The sequence below is a fragment of the Monodelphis domestica genome, chromosome 1, assembly GCF_027887165.1.
Source record: "Monodelphis domestica isolate mMonDom1 chromosome 1, mMonDom1.pri, whole genome shotgun sequence".
Taxonomy (NCBI): Eukaryota; Metazoa; Chordata; class Mammalia; order Didelphimorphia; family Didelphidae; genus Monodelphis; species Monodelphis domestica.
The window spans coordinates 721,792,427-721,818,064 of NC_077227.1; the positions used below are offsets into that span (position 1 = coordinate 721,792,427).

At 41.4% G+C, this 25,638-nt stretch overlaps 1 pseudogene and 3 gene segments (V, D, J or C); all 4 read left to right on the top strand.

Moving 5' to 3' along the window:
- Nucleotides 1–6,797: 6,797 nt before the first annotated feature.
- LOC130457443 (immunoglobulin kappa variable 2-30-like) lies at nucleotides 6,798–7,571 on the top strand. The segment is given in 2 exon segments: nucleotides 6,798–6,849; nucleotides 7,078–7,571. Coding segments are annotated over 2 exon segments (546 nt in total).
- Nucleotides 7,572–7,741: 170 nt separating this feature from the next.
- Nucleotides 7,742–9,476, top strand: LOC100028381 (immunoglobulin kappa variable 2-30-like; annotated as a pseudogene).
- A 4,516-nt stretch (nucleotides 9,477–13,992) lies between these two features.
- LOC103096132 (probable non-functional immunoglobulin kappa variable 3-7) lies at nucleotides 13,993–14,945 on the top strand. The segment is given in 2 exon segments: nucleotides 13,993–14,070; nucleotides 14,383–14,945. Coding segments are annotated over 2 exon segments (612 nt in total).
- Nucleotides 14,946–22,867: 7,922 nt separating this feature from the next.
- Nucleotides 22,868–23,704, top strand: LOC107651300 (immunoglobulin kappa variable 2-30-like). The segment is given in 3 exon segments: nucleotides 22,868–22,949; nucleotides 23,177–23,502; nucleotides 23,699–23,704. Coding segments are annotated over 3 exon segments (399 nt in total).
- The last annotated feature ends 1,934 nt before the right edge of the window (nucleotides 23,705–25,638 follow it).

Genomic DNA, 25,638 nt, shown 5'->3' on the forward strand with positions numbered 1-25,638 from the left:
GAAAACTAAATTAGAGATCCTAAAAATCAAGGGATAAATTAATAAAATTGATAGTGAAAGAAGTATTGAACTAATAAATAAGACTAGAATCTAGTATTTTCAAAAAACAAACAACATAGACAAAGTATTGCTCAATCTAATAAAAAAGAAGAAAACCAAATTAACAATAGCATAGATAAAAAGGGAGACCTCTCCTCTATGGAAGAGAAAATAAAGGTGATCATTAAAAACTATTTTGCCCCAAAATATGGCAACAAATATGGCAATCTAGGTGACATGGATGAATATTTACAAAAATATAAAATGCCTAGATTAATAGAAGAAATAAAATTCTTAAATAATCCCATATCAGAAAAAGAAATTAAACAAGCCATCAAAGAACTCCCTAAGAAAAAATCCCCAAGGCCTGATGAATTCAAAAATGAATTCTATCAAACATTCAAAGAACAACTAGTCCCAATACTATGGAAACTATTTGACATAATAAGCAAAGAAGGAGTTCTAACAAATTCTTTTTATGACACAAATATGGTACTGATTCCAAAGCCAGGCAGGTTAGAAACAGAGAAAGAAAACTATAGACCAATCTCCTTAATGAACATAGATGCAAAAAATCTTAAATACAATACTAGTAAAAGGAATCCAGCAAGTGATAATGAGGGTTATTCATTATGATCAGGTAGGATTTATACCAGGAATGCAAGGATGGTTCAATATTAGGAAAACCATCCACATAATTGACCATATCAATAAGCAAACCAACAGAAATCACATGATTATCTCAATAGATGCAGAAAAAGCCTTTGACAAAATACAACACTCATTCCTATTGAAAACACTAGAAAGGATAGGAATAGGAGGGTCTTTCCTAAAAATAATAAACAGTATATATCTAAAACCATCAGTAAACATCATCTGCAATGGGGATAAACTAGATGCATTTCCAATAAGATCAAGAGTGAAACAAGGATGCCCATTATCATCTCTATTATTTAACATTGTACTAGAAACACTAGCAGTAGCAAAGAGAAGAAAAAGAAACTGAAGGCATTAATATTGGCAATGAGGAGACCAAGCTATCACTCTTTGTGGATGAAATGATGGTCTACTTAAGGAATCCTAGAGAATCAACTAAAAAGCTAGTGGGAATAATCAACAACTTTAGCAAAGTTACAGGATACAAAATAAACCCACATAAGTCATCAACATTTCTATATATCTCCAATACATCTCAGCAGCAAGTATTGGAAAAATAATATAAAATACTTAGAAATCTATCTACCAGGACAACACAGGAACTATATGAATACAACTACAAAACACTCTCCACACAATTAAAACTAGATCTAAACAATTGGAAAAACATTAACTGCTCATGAGTAGGATGAGCTAACATAATAAAAATGACCATTCTACCCAAACTTATTTACTTATTTAGTGCCATACCCATCTAACAACAAAAACCTTTTTTACTGAATTATAAAAAAAACAATAACAAAGTTCATTTGGAAGGACAAAATATCAAGGATGTCCAGGGAAACAATGAAAAAAAAATGTGAAGGAAGGTGACCTTGTAGTTCCAGATCTCAAACTATATAAAGCAGTGGTCATGAAAACAATATGGTAATGGCTAAGAGACAGAAAGGAGGATAAGTGGAATAGACTTGGGCTAAGTGACCTGCACAAGACAGTGTATGATAAACCTAAAGATCTCAGCTTTGGGGATGAAAATCCACTATTTTATAAAAACTGTTGGGAAAATTGGAAGACAGTATGGGAGAGATTGGGTTTGGATGAATATCTCACAGCCTACACCCTAAATTCAGAATGGGTGAGTGACTTGAATATAAAGAAGGAAACTATAAGTAAATTAGGTGAACACAGAATAGTATACATGTCAGATCTATGGGAAAGAAAAGATTTTAAGACCATGCAAGAGTTGGGGAAAAAATCACAAAATGTAAAATAAATAAATTTGATTATATTAAATTAAAAAGTTTTTGTACAAACAAAACCACTGTAACCAAAATTAGAAGAGAAACAACAAATTAGGAAAAAATCATCATAACAAAAACCTCTGACAAAGATCTAATTACTCAAATTTATAAGGAACCAAATCTATTGTACAAAAACTCAGTTCATTCTCCAATTGATAAATGGGCAAGGGACATGAATAGGCAATTTTCAGATAAATCAAAACTATTAATAAGCACATGAAAAAGTGTTCTAACTCTCTTATAATCAGAGAGATGCAAATCAAAACAACTCTCAGGTATCACTTCATACCTAGCAGATTGGCTAACATGACAGCAAAGGAAAGTAATGAATGCTGGAGGGGATGTGGCAAAGTTGGAACATTAATGCGCTGCTGGTGGAGTTGTGAATTGATCCAACCATTCTGCAGGGCAATTCAGAACTATGCCCAAAGGGTGCTAAAAGATTGTCTGCCCTTTGATCCAGCCATGCCACTGCAGGTTTTATACCCAAAAGAGATAATAAAGAAAAAGACTTGTACAAGAATATTCATAGTTGCGCTCTGTGGTGGCAAAGATTTGGAAAATGAAGGGATGCCCTTCAATTGAGGAATGGCTAAACAAATTGTGGTATATGTTGGTGATGGAATACTATTGTGCTCAAAGAAACAAAGAACTGGATGAATTCCATGTGAACTGGAATGACCTCCAGGAACTGATGCAGAGTAAAAGGAGCAGAAGCAAGAGAACATTGTATAAAGAGACTGATACACTGTGGTAGAACCCAATGTAATGGACTTCTCCATTAGTAGCACTGCAGTGATACTGAATAACTTGGAGGGATTTACAAGAAAGAACACTATCTACATTCAGAGAAAAAATTGTGGGAGTAGAAATGCAGAAGAAAAACAACTCCATGATTACATGGGTCAAGGGGATATGATTCGGGATGGAGACTCTAAATGATCATCCCAGTGCAAACATCAACAACATGGAAATAGGTTCTGATCAAGGCCACATGTAAAACCCAGTGGAATTGTGTGCTGTCTATGGGATGGGGTGGGGAAGGGGAGGGAAAGAATATGATTCTTATAACCAAGGAATAACGTTCTAAATTGATTAATTAAATACAATTTTCCCAAAAAAATAAATAAATAAAAATGAGTTTATATTATAAAAAATGCAGATGGGTAAATATACAGCATGTATAAAAATCTAAGGCACGTGGCCTAAAAATGACAAGGTACTCAGCAAGACAGAGTGGAATCTTGAGACAGATATTCATAGTGCTCACTCCAGTGGAATTAGTCTAGTCCTCCAACCATATTTTACTGTTTAGTTCAGGATTCTTTTCCTGCCTTCCTAAGATAACTGTGTCTTCCTTCCCTTTTCTATTCTGTTTGTTTCATCAACAGCTTTTAAAGGCTATCTTTTCTCCCTTCTCAAACTAAATCTTCATTCAGCTCATTTCTCTTTTCTAATGGCCAATTTTGCTGCCCTCAGCCAGGCAGTCATTCTTTTTTCAAAACCAACAATGATTTAGTCTCCCCAAAGAGAGGTTTCTCTCATTTATAACCACAGTGAGCAAGGGACCCTCCAGGCAGGCTTGGCAGACATCACCCAACACACTTATATCACTCAGCTAGTCTGGCCCGGTATAATACCTAGCACTGGCTCTTGGAAGTCAGACCTAGCATCTGTCTCACCCTGGCCTCAAGGTCTCAAGCTTGAAGGTCTACAAGAGAAAAAATGGTCTTCTCATCCTACTTCCTCTCCATGATATACCTTCTGTACTTGGACCACAATTCCCATTCCCTTCCACCATCAACTTGGACTTGCCCTCTCTGTCACCCGGCTCAGAAAGGTGAGCTCTGGCTTTATCTTCCCATAATGTAGACCTCCATATGACAGTGTCTCCTTCAGGACGTGCCACTGAGTAATTTCCTCCCTCTTCTCCTAGGTGCTCTTATACTTCTATTGTTAGACACAGACATTATATTGACATTTTAAAATAATTTTTCTTTGTGAAAAGGAGGAGTTTGGGATGGTTCACTGAGAGGTGATAACAAAGAAATATTAATGATTAAATATATTAAAAAAGAGCAACTGAAGAATATTAAATTTAAATAGGACTGTGTTGAGACCATCAAGAACAAACTAGAAATTATTTGGTCACACACACACACACACATCAATGCAACAACCCCTCTGAGGCCATGGTCCCAACTACACCCAACTACACAGAGATTGGGTCTCTGGGAGGATTAATGTTAATTACTAGGAATTATATTGAGGAACCATACTTCTAAAACAATTCACCTTGTAAACTCCCCTACCAACAAAGAGTTTCAATTCTTTTTTATTTTTCTATGCCTTTTATTTAAAAAAAAAACAAATGTAGAAATAATTTTTGAAAATTGTTTTCTGACCTTTTACAATTAGTAGTATCTCTCTCCCTCTCTCCCCTCCCACCCCCTCAGGCAGCAAACAATCTGGTACATGTTATTCCAGTGTTTTCAAGCAATACCAATTTCCAGATTTCTCATGTCATGAAAGAAGATATATGTAGCACATGCAAGAAAAATATTATGAAAGGAATAATGTGAGAAATAATATGGTTTAATCTGAATTCATACTATTACAGTTCCTTCTTTTGCTGCAGATAGCATTTTTCATAATGAGTCCCTTGGGCTTATCTTGGACATTTTCATTATTGATAATAATTTGGTTCTTCACAGTTTAATCATTGAACAATACTGCTGTTTCTATATACAGTGTTCTTCTGGTTCTACTCATTTATACTTTGCATCAGTTCAGATAAGTGTTTCCAAGTTTTTCATTAGTATTTCTGTTCATTATTTCTTATAGCACAACAGTATTCTCTTACAAACATGTACCACAATTTGTTCAGATGGATATTCCTTCAGTTTTCTATTTTTTCTACCCCCAAAAAAGAGTTCCTATAAATATTTTTGTACAAGTAGGTCCTTTTCCACTATCTTTGATCTCTTTGGCATTCAGACCTAGACATGGTGTTGCTGGGTCAAATGGTATCGAGTTTTATGGACCTCTTGGCATGGTTCCAAATTGCTCTCAGAAGGGAAGAATCAGTTCACATTTCCACCTACAGTGTATTAGTGTTTCAATTTTCCCAAACCCCCTCCAGAATTTATCATTTTCCTTTTTGGTCATTTTAGAAAATCTGATAGGTTTGAGGTAGTTTCTTGGAGTTCTCTTCATTGGCAGTGCTCTCATCAGAAGTACTTTAGAACATTTTTTTTCATAGACTATATAGATGGTTCTGATTTCTTCAACTAAGAACTGCCTGTTCATATCCTTTGACCATTTCAAATCATTTTTAGCAAAGACATTCACTAGAATGGCACAGAAAGAGGAGTTGCTCTAACATGGGAATAGAATAAATTCAAAGAGAAAGAGACAGCCATCTAGTTAGGGTGCCCATGGTCAAGTGGGAGATATATAGGGTAGCTAAATTTTCCCTCATTGATTCTCCAGAAGCAGATGAAACATGGTTTGTCTTATTCACACTGAATCTTTGTATATGTTCCAAGTTCTGCCTTAGGAATCATTCATTCTCCCATTTATACAAGCAATTCTATTTCCTCAGCACCCTGACAGTAAGAGCTTCTCAGACAGACGTGGCCAGAGACAGACCCATAAAGTTTCACGTGGTAAACCAGAACCAAGTGAGAAATATCTGCACATGCTCTGTGTGAGCCCCTAACAAGGGACAACCTGAGTGTCCCTTGCATTCTGTACTCTCACCTTAAATGCATCTGGCTTCCATCCCAACTGTTGTCAAATTCTCTTCATTCTCCCTGCCTCTCAGCTCTTTTCCCTCCATTACAGTGATATGGCAATAAAATCTCTGGCATTTAGAGCCATATTCTTCCTTCATATACTCTTACCTCCAGCACAGATTTGTATCTCCTACATCAATATTAATCCAATTCATCCCGGCTTTACCTACAATGTATGGAAATTCCATGGAGGAGAAGCTGGACTCTGCTGGGTCCCTCTCACCTGCAGGCATACACAGTTGTGTCCATATGGTATCTTAGGAGCCAAATCTAGTGCCTTTTCTCAGTCTTTCCTCTCCTCTTCCTGTACAGACTTTGATACTGTGCATCACTCTCTCCTCTTTCATATTATTTTCCCTCTAAATTTTCAGGACTCCAATCATCCCTGCTTCTCCTCCCTATCAGGCCCCTCCTAATCAGTCTCTAATGCTGGATCCTCACCATGGCCTCTAAACCTAGATGTCCCAGTTCAATTAACAATAATTTTTCACTGTCTGGTTAGGTCTAACACTTAGGATCCCTTTTGGATTATCCTTGGCAGAGATACTGGACTGGTTTGCCATTTCCCTCTCCAGCACCTTTTGTCGATGAGGAACCTAAAACAAATATGGTTAAGTGAGGCATTAAAGGTCACAGAGGTAGGAAGTGTCTGAGATCAGATTTGAACTCAGAAAAATAAGCCTTAATGACTCCAGACCCAACACATATTCCACTTCTCCTCCTGATGGCCCCCTGAAACCATAAAATTGACTAAATCTGAAAGGAATCAAGTATAGGGGGAATAACAGGGGCACAAAGCACATAAGGCTCCCAGAGGAAAGAACATCTTCTGAATACCAGGGTCTCAGGGTTTCCTCTTGAGCTGATTCTTTCATTTTTGGTCCTATAAACCCAGCAGCCCAGCTGCTTTGCATAAAGTGATCCCCAAAGGGAGGGCCTGTAGATGGGGGCAGATAAACATGATCTGGGGCCAGAGTGTTCACAGGGGATGAGACACTGCAAAATGGAGGTCCCGTCCCAGATGCTCTTTGGACTCCTCATGCTTTGTGTCCCAGGTGAGAACATGGGAAGCCACCACATGCAGACATACCATTTTTCCTAACAGGAGAGAGTCCAAAGGGACTTAGACTTTCTGGGGGATGAGCCAGTGCAGCCTCAGTGGGATGGGGATTTCTGTTAGGTCAGGGCCATTTGGGGGGGGGGAAGGCTGAGCATCCAAAGAAGGAGCCTGTGCTCTCTTTGTTCCATATCCTTGGTCATTGGTCATCCATTCTTGCTTTCAGGTTCCAGGGGAGAAGTCGTGTTGACCCAGTCTCCAGCCTCAGTGTCTGTGAGCCCAGGAGAGAGAGTCACCATCAGCTGCCAGGCCAGTGAGAGTGTCAAATACAGTGATGGAAAGACCTATCTGAACTGGTTCCAGCAGAAACCTGGACAGTCTCCTCGGCGAATCATTTACCAGGTTTCCAAGCTAGACTCAGGAATCCCTGCCAGGTTCAGTGGCAGTGGTGCTGACAGGGATTTCACCCTCACAATCAGCTGTGTCAGTGCTGAAGATGGGGCAGATTACTACTGTTTTCAAGGATCTTTATATCCTCTCACAGTGCTACAGGCCAGAACAAAAACCTCCCCAGGGCTGGGCTGGCTGGGCAGGGAGGCTCAGCTGTCTCCTGTGCTGCCTCTCCTCCAGCAGCTGCTGGGGTGCCTGCTCCCATTCAGGCTCTCTGGGGACAATACAAGGAAAGGGGCTCAGGCTCCCAGAGGAAATAACATCTTCTGAATATCAGGGTCTCAGGGTTTTCCCCTGAGTTGATTCTTTCATTTTTGCTCCTATAAACCCAATAGCCCAGCTGCTTTGCATAAAGTGATCCCCAAAGGGAGGGCCTGTAGATGGGGGCTCATAAACATGATCTGGGGTCAGAGTGTTCACAGGGGATGAGACACTGCAAAATGGACGTCCCGTCCCAGCTGCTCTTTGGACTTCTCATGCTTTGGGTCCCAGGTGAGAATATAGGACGCCATCACATGCAGACATGACATTTTTCCTAACAGGAGAGCATCCAAAGGGCCTTAGACTCTCTAGGGGATGAGCCAGTGCAGTCTCAGTGTGATGGGGATTTCTGTTAGGTCAGGGTCTTTGGCAGAGCCAGGCTGGCTGGGGGCTGAGCATCCAAAGGAGGGGAGCCTGTGCTCTCTTCATTCCATGTCCTTGGTCATTGGTCATCCATTCCTGCTTTCGGGTTCAAGGGGAGAAGTTGTGCTGACCCAGTCTCCAGCCTCAGTGTCTGTGAGCCCAGGAGAGAGAGTCACCATCAGCTGCCAGGCCAGTCAGAGTGTCAAACACAGTGATGGAAACACCTATCTGAACTGGTTCCAGAAGAAACCTGGACAGTCTCCTCGGCTACTCATCTACCAGGTTTCCAACTTAGACTCAGGAATCCCTGCCAGGTTCAGACTGTGGTGCTGACAAGGATTTCACCTTCACAATCAGCAGTGTCAGTGCTGAAGATGGGGCAGATTATTACTGTGCTCAAGGATCATTTTTTCCCCCACAGTGCTACAGGCCAGAACAATAACCTCCCCAGATCTGGGCTGGCTGTGCAGGGAGACTCAGCTGTCTCCTGTGCTGTCTCTCCTCCAGCAACTGCTGGGGTGTCTGCTCATACTCAGGCTCTCTGGGACCAACAAGATAGGGGTAAAGGTATGGACTGACAGCTCTGTGCCCTGAGAGCCCTTGCTGCTCCCCAGCCCTGAGCACTAAGATAAAGGAAAGACCCAACCCCTCTCTGACTGGGCCCCCCAGTACATGCCAGGCCTCAGGTCCTCCCTCCTTCTTATACAATCTGACTCTCCCATTCCCCATTGAGGGAGAAACAGAGTAGATACTTCTCAAGCCTCAGGTACCTGCTGTCCTTTCTTCCTAACTCTATGCTCCATAGAAATGATGGCAATAATTCAAATGGAGGGGATGAAATTCTAGAAGAGCTACTTAAAATCCTAAAACATGATGTGGTTAAAGGGATGCACTCAATATGTCAGCAAATTTGGAAAATCCAAGAAAGGCCACTGGATTAGAAAGGATCAGTTCATGCCCTCATTCCAAAGCAGGGTAATGCCAAACAGTGTTCACATGCCAGGAAACTTGCCTTCATTTCACATGACACCAAGGCTGTGCTCAAGATTCCACATGCCCGTCTTCAGCAACATGTGACCTGACCATTAACACAAGAGCAAGCTGGTTTTCAAAGAGGCAGAAGAAGCAGGGACCAAATTTCCAATATTTGCTGGATTGTGGAGAAAACAAAGGAGCTCCAGAAGAACATCTACTTCTGTTCCACCAACAACACTCAAGCCTTTGATTGAGTGGATCCTGACAAATTATGGCCAGTCCTCAGAGTGAGGGGAGCTCCTGATTATCTTATTTGTCTTCTGAGGAATATGTATGCAAGTCAAGAAGCAACAGTTAGACTGGAACAAGGACAATAATTAGTTTAAGACTGAGGAAGGAGTACAAGACTAGAGGTTGTCACCTTATTAACACATTATCTATATACAGGAATGTACAGAGGACATCGCATGAAATGTCAGGCTGGGTGAGTCAAAATGTGGGATTAAGGTTTCCAGGGAAAATACAAACAACCTTCTTTGCAAATAGTAACACTCTGATGGCATAAAGTGAAGAAGAATTGAGAAGCCTCTTACTGGCTGCCTTGGATCTTGGCATTCCTGAAACTAAGATCATGGCAGCTGGTCCCATCCCTTCTTGCCAAATAGAAGAGGAAAGGGGAAACTGTGTCCGACTTCATATTCTTGGGCTCCAAGCTCACTTCAGATGGTGACTGCTTCCAAGAAATTAAAAGCTGCTTGCTCCTTGGAAGGAAAGCCATGATAAATCTGGACAGCATATAAAAAATTGTCACATCACCTTGCCAACAAATTCCATATAGTCAAGGCTATGGTTAATCCAGTAAAAATTTATGGCAGTGAGAGTTGCACTATGAAGAAAGCTGAACATGGGAGAATCTTTCAAATTATGGTTCTGGAGAAGACTTTTGAGAGTCCCTTGGACAGCAAGGAGAACAACTCAATCAGTACTTAAAGAAATGAATCCATACTATTCAATGGAAGGATAAACACTGAAGCTGAAGATGGAATACTTTTGCCACATAATGAGAAGGCAGGACATCAGAATTCTCTTAAACGCAATGTCCAATCATGGTATGAAATGGTTGACATCAGGCATGGTTCCTGCCCTTCTGCACAGATGGCTTGGATTATAAGTGGGCTTAGAGGAATATATTCTCAACTGTGGACATTGTATAAGCTTAGTTTGTTTTACTCTATTTTTAGTGTGAGTGGGGAGCTGAAGTGTACCTTTGACAGGTGACAAAGAAATAAATTAACAACCAAATGCATTAATAATTATCAAGTGACTTCTGGGGAAACATGAAAGTAGTCTAGATGCAAGACTCTTCCTCTCCTCAGCACCCACCGATTTAGACTAGCTCAAAAGACCAAAAAAAAAAAACAAATTCATAAGAATGAAGGGACTCTATAGTTAGAACTCAGCATTGAAGGTACTTGGGATTTGGGCATTTCCACACTATAAGGAGGTGAAAAAGTTCCCATGAAAACACTACCGTCCCCTACCCCACCTACTGAGCCAGAGTCAGAGATTACTCTAGAGTGAGTAAGGGGCACCTCTAGATGCTTGGGAGCTGACTAAGACCACCAAAGACCTATCCCTGAGAGCAGCTACACCTGAAACCACAGCAGACTAAAGAGCACAGACCGTGGGCACATGCGGGAAGATAGCACAGAAAAGGACAGCAAATAGTTCCTTAACGCCATACACAGAGAGCCTGCCCATCTCACTCAGATTTCTGACTAAAAAAGGTAAGGAAAAACCTCCACAGGGATGTAAAATAAATCATTTTGATTACATCAAATTAAAAAGTTTTTGTACAAACAAAACCAATGTAACCAAAATCAGAAGAGAAGTAACAAATTGGAAAACAATCTTCATAACAATCTCTGACAAAGGTCTAATTATTCAACTTTACAAAGATCTAAATCAATCCTAAAAAAAATCAAGCCATTCTCCAATTGATAAATGGGCAAGGGACATGAATAGGCAATTTTCAGTCAAAGAAATCAAAACTATTAATAAGCACATGAAAAAGTGTTCTAAATCTCTTTTAATCAGAGAAATGCAAATAAAAACAACTTTGAGGTATCACCTCACACCTAGCAGATTGGCCAACATGACAGCAAAGGAAAGTAATGAATGCTGGAGGGGATGTGGCAAAGTAGGGATATTAATTCATTGCTGGTGGAGTTGTGAATTGATCCAACCATTCTGGAGGGCAATTCAGAACTATGCCCAAAGGGCACTCAAAGACAGGTCTGCCCTTTGATCCAGCCAAAGCACTGCTAGATTTGTACCCCAAAGAGATAATAAGGAAAACAACTTGTACAAGAATATTCATAGCTGTGCTCTTTGTGGCAAAAAATTGGAAAATGAGGGGATGCACTTCAAATGGGGAATGGCTGAACAAATTGTAGTATATGTTGCTGATGGAATACTATTGTGCTCAAAGGAATGATAAAGTGGAGGAATTCCATGGGGACTGGAACAACCTCCAGGAAGTGATGCAAAGGGAGAGGAGCAGAACCAGGGGAACACTGTACACAGAGACTGATACACTGTGGTACAATTGAATGTAATGGACTTCTCCATTAGTGGCACTGCAGTGATCCTGAACAACCCAGAGGGATCTATCTGAAAGAACACTATCCACATTAAGAGGAAAAACTGTGAGAGTAAAAACACAGAAGAAAAACAACTGCTTGATTACATGGGTCACCGGGGATACTGTTGGGGATATGGACTCTAAATGAACATCCTATTGCAAACATCAACATCATAGAAATAGCCTCTGTTCAAGAACACATGAAATACCCAGTGGAATTGCACATCGGCGACGGGAAGGGTGAGGGGAAAGAAGGGAGGAATAGAATATGATTCTTGTAACCAAGGAATAATGTTTCAAATTGACTAAATAAAAAAAAAATAACTAGCAAGTAATGAAAATCAGATTTAATAAGTACTGCATTGACACTGTCACAAACATATTATTTAATGATATTTGAATGATATTATTGAATGATATTTATTAATGATAGTGGAGTGACCACATTTGGTGTGTGACACCGATGGGTCCCCAATTTGTCACACAAGAAAGGAGAATTACAAAAAATATGAAGAGTGTGAGCTGTAGCAGACAATAGGTCTCTGCTGGAGGTAGCACAATATTTAGGACTTTTAGGAGTCTCATGATGTCTAAAAGAGTAAAAGATACCAATCAGAAAAATTCACTGACACTATTGCTATTGAAAAATATCACGAGATACTTTCTGTAACCAATGACACAAATGCTTTCTTTTGCCTCTCTATAAAATCTAAATGAAAATGGTTGGCATGTTTTTGAGGCCATCCCTGATATAGATGAGTATTGCACGGTTTTCATGAATGGCATCATCCTTTACAGTCACACAGTTGACTTCAAGGTGCCCAAAAATCAAGCTCTCATTATTGTTATTCATAGTATTTGATTTGGCACAAGCATTGGAGTCATTAAGAACGACGCTGCAATGAAGACTTTCCTTCAATACATTATCTCCTTTTGATACACACAAGTCAAAACCAGGCAAGATTCCTCGAGGGACTCAATGAAATCATTTAAGCTTGGGGAAGAAAGCCCTTTCCCCATAACTCTGGCACCCACTCTTACACAAACATCCCTAAGAATTACTGCAGAAAGTGCACATACGAAGGAAACCCACATGGAAGGACACACACATACATGCACATGAACACAATGTTTGTGGTCCTAGCATATCATGGAGAGGCATTTTTATGAGGAAAGTAGCTAACAAGGAGATACATCTAAAAGGGCTTCCACATAGGAAATACTTGTGGCGAGGATACATCCAGAGAAGGGGGGACTGACACCTCCAAAAATGCAGGAATACTGAAGTCTTCCAGTGACGATCTTGATCCCTGTACTCCTGCAGGCCTGCTCATTGTTCTCATAGCCTCTATTAGACCTTGTTCATCCCAATGCATATTGACTCCGCTGGAAGAGGAGCCTCTGCCAGAAATTGCTCTCCTGGACCTTCAGCCTCCAGTTTCTGACTCAGCTGAAATCTTCTCTCTTGCTCAAGAGAAAAGCAGCTGATGCCATGTCTTTCAACTCAAAACCCATAGGTTTTCTCAGACACTGGTAGAAAAGGCAATAATGAGAACAGACAATAAGCTTCCTTTAGGACCTGCAAAAACTCTTCTTTCCTTTCCAAGGATTCTGGGCCCCATTGCAGAGACTCACTCAGACAATCAGTCATCAGTGCTGACCTCATGTCTGAGAATGGGATAGACGTACCCTTTGTTTCACCAGCACCCAGGAAAACAAAAATGAATTTATTTTCTAAATTTACTTATTTTAAAGTATTTTTCCAAGTTTACATGATTCCTGTTTTCTCCCTCCCTTCTTCCTTCCCTGCTCCCACAGCCATCAAGCAATTGCACTGGGTTGTACGTGTGTTAGCACTTAATACCTATTTCCATGTTATCCATTTTTGTAATAGAGCAGTCCAAAAGTCACCTTAGCAAGAGATTCTCAGTGTGGCTGTCTCAGGCTCTCCTCTAAGACCTGCCAAGCTCAGCTAGAGACATTCATGGCATCCTTCTCTCCTTCCTTCTCCATTAAGGGGAGAATTAGCGAGGAAGAATTTAAAACTAAGCTCAGAAACCTACCAACTGGGATCTCCTGTCTCCTTTAACATCACCCCAGGCTCCTGAGGGGGTTAGAGCTCTCTCCACAGGCTTCAGACATCTGGTCTTCTCTCAGAGACACAGAGCAGACATTCTGTGGATCCATGATGGCCTCCTACAATCATACTAGATCCAACAAGGAAACAAGGCAGAGATACACAAAGTCTCAACAGCAAATATGTAAAATGAATCTCACAAGGCATGGCCACTGTCTGCAAGGGCGCTTAGCCTGGCATCTGGAGTCCCTGCACCGAGCCCTTTGACCCAGGGCTTCCTTTGCATATGCGTACCCAAGGGACCTTTCACGGGCACCACGCCAGATATAAATATCTCTCTGCCTCCATCTGTCTCACTCTCAACCCAGAGGTCTCTGCCTACAGCTGTTGTGCTGACAGAATGATCCCTCGGGCCCATCTTCTCTGGCTACTGGTGCTCTGGGCACAGGGTAAGACATGCCAAAGGATGGGACAGGTTTCCAAGAGCCAGTGTTAATGGCTCATCATTGTGACCCTCCTCCGAAAGGAAGTAAGGTCTGAGTGAGGATTCAGGAAGGAAGTTAGTCTTGGCCCCAGCACTGGCTGATCCAGGCTTACAAGCACAGCCCGGCTTTGCAGACACCATAATGTCTCTCTGAAACAGGCAGTGGCTCACTTGTACAGCCAAGAAAGCTCATCTGGAGCTTCATCAGTTTAAAAACATCTTTTAACATGTAAGATTTGACTGGGATGTCCACAGATTTCTATTTTTTTCCTCTCAGGTTCCCAAGGCAAGATTGTGATGACACAGTCTCCATCCTCTCTGTCTGCACGTCCAGGAGAGAGAGTCACCATAAACTGCAAGGCCAGTGAGAGTATTACAGACAGTTTTGGTGACGACCTCTTATACTGGTACCAGCATAAACCTGGCCAAGCCCCCAGGAACCTCATCTACTGGGCTACCAAGCTGGCATCTGGAGTGCCAGCCCGGTTCAGTGGCAGCAGGTCTGGGACAGATTTCACTCTCAGGATCAGCAGCATGGAGCCTGAGGATGCTGCAGTCTATTACTGTCAGCAGGGTTATAAGGAACCTCCCACAGTGATATATTCTCAAACAAAAACCTCTCAAGGCTCAGGCCAAATGAGCAGTGAAGCTCCAGCACCCCAGCTACTTCCCCTTCCTCAGAAGGTGCTGTGGGGGCTGCTCAAAGGCAGCCTCTCTACCTCTCTTTGGCATTCATTGAGTCTTCCTAGGCTGTCCAGTGTTCCCTGCGAAGAGACACACCAGAAGAAAAGACTGGAGACATTCTGGCTCAGAAGCAATTTGGCTGTTCTCCCTGTATAAATGCTCCTGGTCAGATTCTCTTGATTGAAGGAGAATCACAGGATCAGAGACTTGGATCAAAGAAAGGACCTTCCATGTCACTGAGTCCAATGCCCCCCCACACCCCATCCAATTTTACACAGGAGGAAACTGAGGCTGCAAGTGACTTGGTCAGTCACACAATTACCAAGTATATAAGGTGATTTTTGAACTCTCACTGTTGCCCTCACTGTTCTGAGCTGACACAGTATTGCCTCAGTGTCCAGGGTTTCTCCGATATTGTACAGTTAGGTGTCCTGGGCAGATTCTCATTTCTCCTTAGAGACAAGTTGAGACCCTGCACTGAGAACTAATGTTGGGATTGCTCTGAACACACAAGCCTGTCCTATTCAATAACACAAAGGCCTCACTTGGAAGGGGAGAGAGGGGATGAGCATTTATAGGTCACGTATTCTGTGCCAGGTGCTGAGCTTTACTAATATCTTATTTTATCCCCACAACAACCCTGAGATATAGATGGTATTATTGTCCTTATCTTACAGATGAGGAAACTGAAGTAGGTAAAGGGGAAATTATTTAGCCAAGGTTACACAGCTAATAACTGTCTGAAAAACTGATATGAAGTTTTCTTGATTCCAATTCAAAGGCTTATTTTAGAGATGGATGTAAATGGAGAGGAGACAGAGAGAACACAGAAGAGGAGAGATGACTGACAGATGGAGAGATGGAATACACAAAAGGGATGCTGGAAAGGTTTTCAACGGACTTCAGAGCTGATTCCTGAACTCTACAAGAGTGAGGGGGGATCCTGAATTCTGGTAACTGGTGTAAATCAATCATCTCAAAGATCTTGTGAACCTTTGATGGTCACATAAGACTTTTGAGATTGACCCAAAAAGGATTTCTTCCAGGAGGGCAGTCTGTGTGTCTGACCAGAGAATCAGCTATTTCTGCTACCTCTCAAGACTCAAACATATTTAGGAGCTTAGTTATATTAAATATAGATTAGAGGAAAGAATTTCCTTTGGACAGATCCCGGCTGATGGCCACACCTGAGAAGATCAATCTGAAGAGATTAATTTAGGGATATCCTGAATACCTCTTTCCTATACCTTTCCCTTACTTATCTCAATAATAAACCACTGTTAATTCATATGAAATGCAGTCAGATAAGTCTTTGAAATATACCAGACAAATAGAGGGTGATGGGATTCTATAGGGTGTCAATTCTAAGAGACTTCGGTTAAGCCAAATTCGAGGTCGACCGCCATTGCTGACAACCTGACAGACTGGTATCAGAAAGGCCATCTCGGGGTGCCTGGCACCTCGCTAAGTCCAGGCAAAACTATCTATTCTTTACCCCTTAGTTGTCTCTTAATCTGAATACTGGATCCTGTCTCTCCCTGTACTGAGTTTTCATCACAGGGACATACCCTTGAGGCTCTCTGGTTAAGGAGAAAGACCACCCTGCTGGGTTTAAACATCAACAAGCCTAACTAATAAATAACAGCAAGATAAGGGTTTTTTTTTCCCTTTTCACATTATCCACTGCACCACCGAGCTGCACTCAGTTGGAAATGGGTGAGATGAAAGTCTTACTATGAATGTATCTCTATGGCCTGGAATCTCCAATGGCAAAAATATCGCTGATGACCAAAAATATTAAAACCACATAGAAAAATGAGTTCTTACATTCATTGCAATTCTAGGGGACTGACCTAATAGAGACCATTGGTGAGACTTGACCCACAAGTATGAAGTCAGCTGGGCAGCTAGGTAATTTGGTGGATAGAGCATCAGCCTTGGAATTAGGAAGATTTGAGTGTAAATCTGGCCTCAGACATTTGCTAGTTGTTTGACCCTGGGCAAGTCAATTGACCCCTTTTTGCCTCACTTATCTGTAAAATGAGGACACACTAGAAAAGTAAATGGCAAACCATTCCAGTATTTTTGCCAAGAAAACCCCATCAACAAAAGTCCATGGAGTCATGTAGAATTGGACAAAACTAAACAACAGAGTTAACTATTATCTTTTAGGGCATGTGTTTCATGGAAACGAAAACATTTTTGATGCTGAGTTATTGTTCAGACATGTCCAACTCTTTGTGATCCCATTTTGGGTTTTCTTGGCAAGAGAGTGGTTTGCCATTTCCTTCTCCAGATAATTGTACATATGAGGAAACTTAGGCAAAAAGGTTTAAGTGACTTTCCCAGCGTCACATAACTAATGTCTGAGGCCAGATTTGAAATCATGAAGATGAGTCTTCTTAGCTTCAGGCCTGGAGCTCTATCCACTGCATCACCTAGCTGCCCCATAATTATAACAGTAGCATCACTATTAATGAAAGCATGGAAGCCCAATGACTTTTTCTTTGTCAGTAGTTCCTTACCTATTCATTTATTTTTAACATTATTTTTTTATTTTCAGGTTCAAATTCCCTTTATCCTTCCATTTATCCCCTGAGAAGGCAAGCAACATAATATGATATCAATTATACATGTGGATAAAGCACTAATCCTAGAGACAGGAAAACCTGCATTCAAATCTGGTCTCTACGACTTCCTATTTGTATGACCCTGGGTAGGTCATTTAATTTCTCTCTGCCCTTGTTGTGTAATAGGGAGGTTTTAGGGGGGGTTAACAGATGGGATCACACTAGCCAATTATATAAAACAGGTTTATTATCTAAAGGGACATGGGATTGGGATGGCAATCAGGGAGCGACATTTCTAACCCACCCTGAATTTTAACCTTAGCCTTTCTAAATAAACCTTAACTTAACCAACTTAACTAGCAAAAGATAAAAGAAGGATTAGTAATGTCCACAGGGACAGATTCTTACAAACTCCAGAGTCCTTGGTTGGGTCAAAACAGCAGGATCAAGATGAAGGGTCCTCACAAGGTCCAGGAAGGGAGGAGGTTCAAACTCATTAATAACTGTCCACCAGAGTGAACAGGAACACTCACTCAACTTTTAAAAGATAATCCAAGTCTTTCTTTGAGAGCCGAATCAGTGGTCTTTCAAACAGTAGGGTCATTCTGTCTAGGTGGAGCTGTAAGCCAAATAATGAATGAGAGGCACTCTGTGCTCAATCATAGTGTGTAGGCATCACACAGTGCTCTGCCATGGCAGGAGGTTTGTTTATTATATAGGTTCATTGAGTACATACTTTTCTGACATACAATCAATTTTCTACATACATGATCTTCTACATTTAATTGGATATGTCACACATTAATAAATCACTTAATCAACATTCTGTGATCATTTACCATGTTGCTACAACAGAGAAATTTTTGATGGAGATGAATGACATGGGTAGGGTAATCTGGAGGTTAGTTTCTCTTAACCTGCTGAGAGAATCATTGTTGATTTTGGTCAGCTTTCACAATCAATCACAATTACTTAGGAGATGGATAAAAAAACATTTCATAGCTAGGTACAAGGTTAAAGGGTAACTTGAAGCAGACCAGAATTGGGGTTTTCCTCAATTTACAAGTTCTATTTTTCCTGTGTTACTTTAAAGCACCTAGAATGTTGATTGGTTTCTGTCTCTAAACAGAATTCAGTGGAGTATGTTAACAGTTTATGTTTTAGAGGAAAGATTTATTGTAATGCTTAAGGATTTGGCCAGTGTTGGGTTTGGGGAAGAGTGGACTCTTGAGGCATATATTCATAGTGCTCACTCCAATGGTATTGGTCTAGTTCTCCAACCACATTTTACTGTTTGTTCCAGGATTCTTTTCCTGCCTTCCTAAGATAACTGTGTCTTTCTTCCCTTTTCTATTCTCTTAGTTTCATCAACTGCCTTTAAAGGCTATTTTTTCTCCCTTCTCAAACTAAATCTTCATTCAGCTCATTTCTCTTATCTCATGGCCAATTTTGCTACCCTCAGCAAGGCATTCAATCTTTTTTCGGTACGGCTTCCCGAACCCGCGAGAAGCCACAAGGTAGAAAGATAGAGGAAGGATAGAATTTTGGATACTGCGAGGGCTGTGGTGGAGCCAAGTTAGAGATATGAGGTGGCAGAAATGAGTCAGAAAACCAGGCCTCATTGATTATAATGGAGCCACAGCAAAACTCCTATCAGTCTGGACCTCTTTCCGAAAGGCTAATCCCGTCCAGTGAGCCAAATTTAATACCACACAGGTCGGAGACATGATAGAGAAAAGAAAGTGCCTGGCCAAAGGCCAGGTCCCAGGTGAGAGAGATAGAGAAGGAAAGGAATTAAAGATGGAGCTAGGCCAGAGGCCAAGCTCCAGCAAGGACAGGCATCAGGGAGAGCTGAGATCCAAGAGAAGGGTGGAGATTGCTGTGGCTGCTTTTAATGTCTTTGGTATGCAAATATACATGATACATAGGGATGATTATCATTGGTTAACTACAAGGTATAGGTGTGGTTTCTCTTAGCCAGGTGAGCACAAAGAAACCTGTTTTCCCTCCTCACCTGGGGGAAGCTGGGGTCAAGGGTCAGAGGCTTTCCTAGCCATGCACAAGACTGAGCATGCTCTCTTCTAAGCCACTCTGTACATACTGTTTCCCTTGCCCATAGCTAGGGGTGGACTGCTACATCCAAAACCAACAATGATTTAGTCTCCCCATAGAAGAGAGGTTTCTCTCATTTATAACCACAGTGAGCAGATGCCTATTAGAGACTTACCAAGGGACCCTACAGGCAGGGCTGGAAGATGTCACTCAACACAATTATATCACTCAGCTAGTCTGGCCCCATATAATACCTAGCTCTGGCTCTTAGAGGTCAGACCTAGCAACTGTCTCACCCTGGTCACAAGGTCTCAAGCTTGAAGGTCTACAAGAGAAAGAATGATCTTCCCATCCTAATTCCGCTTCATGATACATGATATGCCTTCTGTACTTGGACCACAATTCCCATTCCCTTCCACCATCAAATTGGACTTGGCCTCTCTGTCACCCAGCTCAGAAAGGTGAGCTCTGGCTTTATCTTCCCATAACCTAGACCTCCATATGACTTGTTGGTCATCTTCAGGATGTGCCACTGAGTAATTCCCTCCCTCTTCTCCTAGGTGCTTTCACATTTCTATTTTGAGACATAGACATTATATTGACATTTTAAAATAATTTTTCTTTGTGAAAAGGAGTTTTGGATGGGTCACTGAGAGGTGATAACAAAGAAACATTAACAATTAAATATATTAAAAATGAGCAACTGAAGAATATTAAATTTAAATAGCACTGTGTTGAGACCGTCAGGAACAAACTGGAAATTACTTGGTCACACACAAACATAGATATAGATATAGATATAGATATAGATATAGATATAGATATAGATATAGATATAGATATAGATATATAGATACACACACATCAATGCAACAACCCCTCTGAGGCCATGATCCCAACTATACCAATAGATTGGGTCTCTGGGAGGATGAATGTTAATTACTAGGAATTATATTGAGGAACCATACTTCTAACACAATTCTACTTATAACCTCCCCTACCAACAAAGAGTTTCAATCCATTTTTATTTTTTTCTTTGCCTTTTATTTAAAAAAAAACAAATGTAGAAACACTTTTTGATAATTATTTTCTGACCTTTTACATTCTCTAGTACCTCCCTCCATCTCTCCTCTCCCACCTCCTCAGGCAGCAAACAATCTGATACATGTTATTCCAGGGTTTTCAATCAATACCAATCATCAAATTTCTTATGTCATAAAAGAAGATATATGGAGCACATGCAAAAAAATCTTATGAAAGGAATAATGTAAGAAATACTATGGTTTAATCTGCATTCATATTATTAAAGTTCCTTCTTTGGCTGCAGATAGCATTTTTTATCATGAGTCCCTTGGGATAATCTTGGACCCTTGCATTATTGATAATAATTTGGTTCTTCAAAGTTAATCATTGAACAATACTGCTGTTACTGTATACAGTGTTCTTCTGGTTCTTCTCATTTATACTTTGCATCAGTTCAGGTAAGTCTTTCCATGTTTTTCATTAGTATTCCTCTTCATTATTTCTTATAGCACAACAGTATTCTCTTACAAACATGTACCACAATTTGTTCAGATGGACATCCCTTCGGTTTTCAATTTTTTCTACCCCAAAAAAGAGTTCCTATAAATATTTTGTACAAGTAGGTCCCTTTCCACTATCTTTGATCTCTTTGGCATTCAGAACTAGACATGGTGTTGCTGGGTCAAATGGTATCGAGTTTTATGGACCTCTTGGCATGGTTCCAAATTGCTCTCAGAAGGGAAGGATCAGTTCACATTTCCACCAAAAATGTATTAGTGTTTCAATTTTCCCAAACCCCCTCCAGAATTTATACTTTTCCTTTTTTGCCATTTTAGAAAATCTGATAGGGTTGAGGTACTTTCTTGGAGTTCTCTTCATTGGCATTATTCTCATCAGAAGTACTTTAGAATATTTTTTTTCATAGACTATATAGATGATTCTGATTTCTTCAACTAAGAATTGCCTATTCATACCCTTTGACCAGTTCAAATCAGTTTTAACAAAGACATTCACTTGAGTGGAACAGAAAATGCAGTTGCTCTAACATGGGAATAGAATAAATTCAAAGAGAAAGAGACAGCGATCTAGTTAGGGTGACCTTGGTCAAGTGGGAGATATATAGGGTAGCCAAATTTTCCCTCATTGATTCTCCAGAAGTAGATGAAACATGCCTTGTATTATTCACACTGAATCTTTGTATATGTTCCAAGTTCTGCCTTAGGAATCATTCATTCTCCCATTTATACAAGCAATTCTATTTCCTCAGCACCCTGACAGTAAGAGCCCCTCAGACAGACATGGCCAGAAACAGACCCATTAAGTTTCACGTGGTAAACCAGAACCAAGTGAGAAATATCTGCACATACTCTGTGTGAGCCCCTAACAAGGGACAACTTGAGTGTCCCTTGCATTCTGTACTCTCACCTTAAATGAATCTGGCTTCCATCCCAACTGTTGTCGAATTCTCTTCATTCTCCCTGCCTCTCAGCTCTTTTCCCTCCATTACAGTGATATGGCAACAAAATCTCTGGCATTTAGAGCCACATTCCTCCTTCATATACTCTTACCTACAGCACAGATTTGTATCTCCTACATCAATATTAATCCAATTCATCCCGGCTTTACCTACAATGTATGGAAATTCCATGGAGGAGAAGCTGGACTCTGCTGGGTCCCTCTCACCTGCAGGGATACACAGTTGTGTCCATATGGTATCTTAGGAGCCAAATCTAGTGCCTTTTCTCAGTCTTTCCTCTCCTCTTCCTGTACAGACTTTGATACTGTGCATCACTCTCTCCTCTTCCATATTATTTTCCCTCTAAATTTTCAGGACTCCAATCATCCCTGCTTCTCCTCCCTATCAAGCCCCTCCTAATCAGTCTCCAATGCTGGATCCTCACCATGGCCTCTAAACCTAGATGTCCCAGTTCAATTAACAATAATTTTTCACTGTCTGGTTAGGTCTAACCCTTAGGACCCCTTTTGAATTTTCCTTGGCAGAGATACTGGACTGGTTTGCCATTTCCCTCTCCAGCAACTTTTGTTGATGAGGAACCTAAAACAAATATGGTTAAGTGACTCTTTCAAGGTCACAGAGGTAGGAAGTGTCTGAGATCAGATTTGAACTCAGAAAAATGAGCCTTAAAGGCTCCAGACCCAACACATATTCCACTTCTCCTCCTGATGGCCCCCTGAAACCATAAAATTGACTAAATCTGAAAGGAATCAAGTATAGGGGGTATAACAGGAGCACAAAGCACATAAGGCTCCCAGAGGAAAGAACATCTTCTGAATATCAGGGTCTCAGGGTTTCCTCTTGAGCTGATTCTTTCACTTTTGCTCCTATAAACCCAATAGCCCAGCTGCTTTGCATAAAGTGATCCCCAAAGGGAGGGCCTGTAGATGGGAGCAGATAAACATGATCTGGGGCCAGAGTGTTCACAGGGGATGAGACACTGCAAAATGGAGGTCCCTTCCCAGATGCTCTTTGGACTTCTCATGCTTTGGGTCCCAGGTGAGAACATGGGATGCCACCACATGCAGACATACCATTTTTCCTAACAGGAGAGAGTCCAAAGGGACTTAGACTTTCTGGGGGATGAGCCAGTGCACTCAGTGGGATGGGGATTTCTGTTAGGTCAGGGCCATTTGGGGGGGGGTGCGCTGAGCATCCAAAGTAAGGGAGCCTGTGCTCTCTTCGTTCCATGTCCTTGGTCATTGGTCATCCATTCTTGCTTTCAGGTTCCAGGGGAGAAGTTGTGCTGACCCAGTCTCCAGCCTCAGTGTCTGTGAGCCCAGGAGAGAGAGTCACCATCAGCTGCCAGGCCAGTGAGAGTGTCAAAGACAGTGATGGAAACACCTATCTGAACTGGTTCCAGCAGAAACCTGGACAGTCTCCTCGGCTACTCATCTACCAGATTTCCAAGCTAGACTCAGGAATCCCTGCCAGGTTCGGTGGCAGTGGTGCTGACAGGGATTTCACCCTCACAATCAGCAGTGTCAGTGCTGAAGATGGGGCAGATTATTACTGTTTTCAAGACACTTTTTATCCTCTCACAGTGCTACAGGCCAGAACAAAAACCTCCTCAGAATTGAGCTGGCTAGGCAGGGAGGCTCAGCTGTCTCCTGTGCTGCCTCTCCTCCAGCAGCTGCTGGGGTGCCTGCTCCCATTCAGGCTCTCTGGGGACAATACGAGGAAAGGGGCTCAGGGGAAAAGTCACACACTGACAGCTCTGTGCCCTGAGAGCCCTTGCTGCTCCCCAGCCCTGAGAACTAAGATAAAGGAAAGAGCCAACCCCTCTCAGCCTGGGCCCCCCAGTACATGCCAGGCCTCAGGTCCTCCCTCCTTCTTATACAATCTGCCTCTCCCACTCCCCATTGAGGGAGAAACAGAGTAGACACTTCTCCAGACTCAGATGCCTGCTGTCCTTTCTTCCTAGCTCTATGTAGTAGTAGTCTCTCAGTAACCAAGGATGACGATTGTCTTTGTGCACTTTCATCTGTGATGTAGATGAGTGAGAACAAAAACACTTGTGAGTGAAGAAGATTTAAGTGGAAAAGTCGATGCACAGAGACAGTCCCACTCTCTCAGTGTTGGAAGCTTGGGTCCAATGGCACGACACTGGCTCTATGATCTATAGAAAGGATGGCAATAAGCCAAATGGAGGCGATGAAATTCCAGAAGAGCTACTTAAAATCCTAAAACATGATGCGGTTAAAGGGATGCACTCAATATGTCAGCAAATTTGGAAAACCCAACAGAGGCCACTCGATTAACAAGGATCAGTTCATGCCCTCATTCCAAAGCAGGGCAATGCCAAACAATGTTCACATGCCAGGAAACTTGCCCTCATTTCACATGACACCAAGGCTGTGCTCAAGATTTCACACGCCAGGCTTCAGCAACATGTGACATTAACACAAGGGCAGGCTGGTTTTCAAAGAAGCAGAAGAAGCAGGGACCAAATTTCCAACATTTGCTGGATTGTAAAGAAAGCAAAGGAGTTCTAGAAGAACATCTACTTCTGTTCAACTGACAACACTCAAGCCTTTGACTGTGGATGCTGACAAATTGTGGCAAGTCCTCAAAGCGATGGGAGCTCCTGATTATCTTATTTGTCTTCTGAGTAATATGTATGCAAGTCAAGAAGCAACAGTTAGACTGAAACAAGAATAATTGGTTTAAGACTGAGAAAGGAGTACACGGCTAGAGGTTGTCACCTTATTGACACATTATCTATATACATGTATGTACAGAGGACATCGCATGAAATGTCAGGCTGGGTGAGTCAAAATGTAGATTTAAGATTTCCAGGGAAAATAGAAACAACCTTCTATATGCAAATAGTAACACTCTGATGGCATAAAGTAAAGAAGAATTGAGAAGCCTCTTAATGGCTGCTTTGGAGTTTGGCATTCCTGAAAGTAAGATCATGGCAGCTGGTCCCATCCCTTCTTGCCAAATAGAAGAGGAAAGGAGAAACTGTGTCTGACTTCATATTCTTGGGCTACAAACTCACTGCAAATGGTGACTGCTTCCAAGAAATTAATAGCTGCTTCCTCCTTGGAAGGAAAGCCATGATAAATCTGGACAGCATATGAAAAACCTGTCACATCACATTGACAACAAAGTCTAATAGACAAGGCTATGGTTTATCCAGTAAAAATGTATGGCAGTGAGAGTTGGACTATGAGGAAAGCCATTCTCCAATTGATAAATGGGCAAGGGACATGAATAGGCAATTTTCAGTCAAAGAAATCAAAACTATTAATAAGCACATGAAGAAGTGTTCTACATCTCTTATAATCAGAGAGATGCAAATCAAACCAACTCTGAGGTATCACCTCACACCTAGCAGATTACCTAACATGACAGCAAAAGGAAAGTAATGAATGGAGGAGAGGATGTTGCAAAGTCGGAATATTAATGCCTTGCTGGTGGAGTTGTGAATTGATCCAACCTTTCTGGAGGGCAATTTGGAACTATGCCCAAAGGGTGCTGAAAGACAGTCTGCCTATTGATCCAACCATAGCACTGCTGGGTTTGTACCCAAAAGAGATAATAAGGAAAAAGACTTGTACAAGAATATTCATAGCTGTGCTCTTTGTGGTGGCAAAAAATTGGAAAATGAGGGGATGCCCATCAATTGGGGAATGGCTGAACAAATTGTGGTATCTGTTGGTGATGGGATACTATTGTGGTC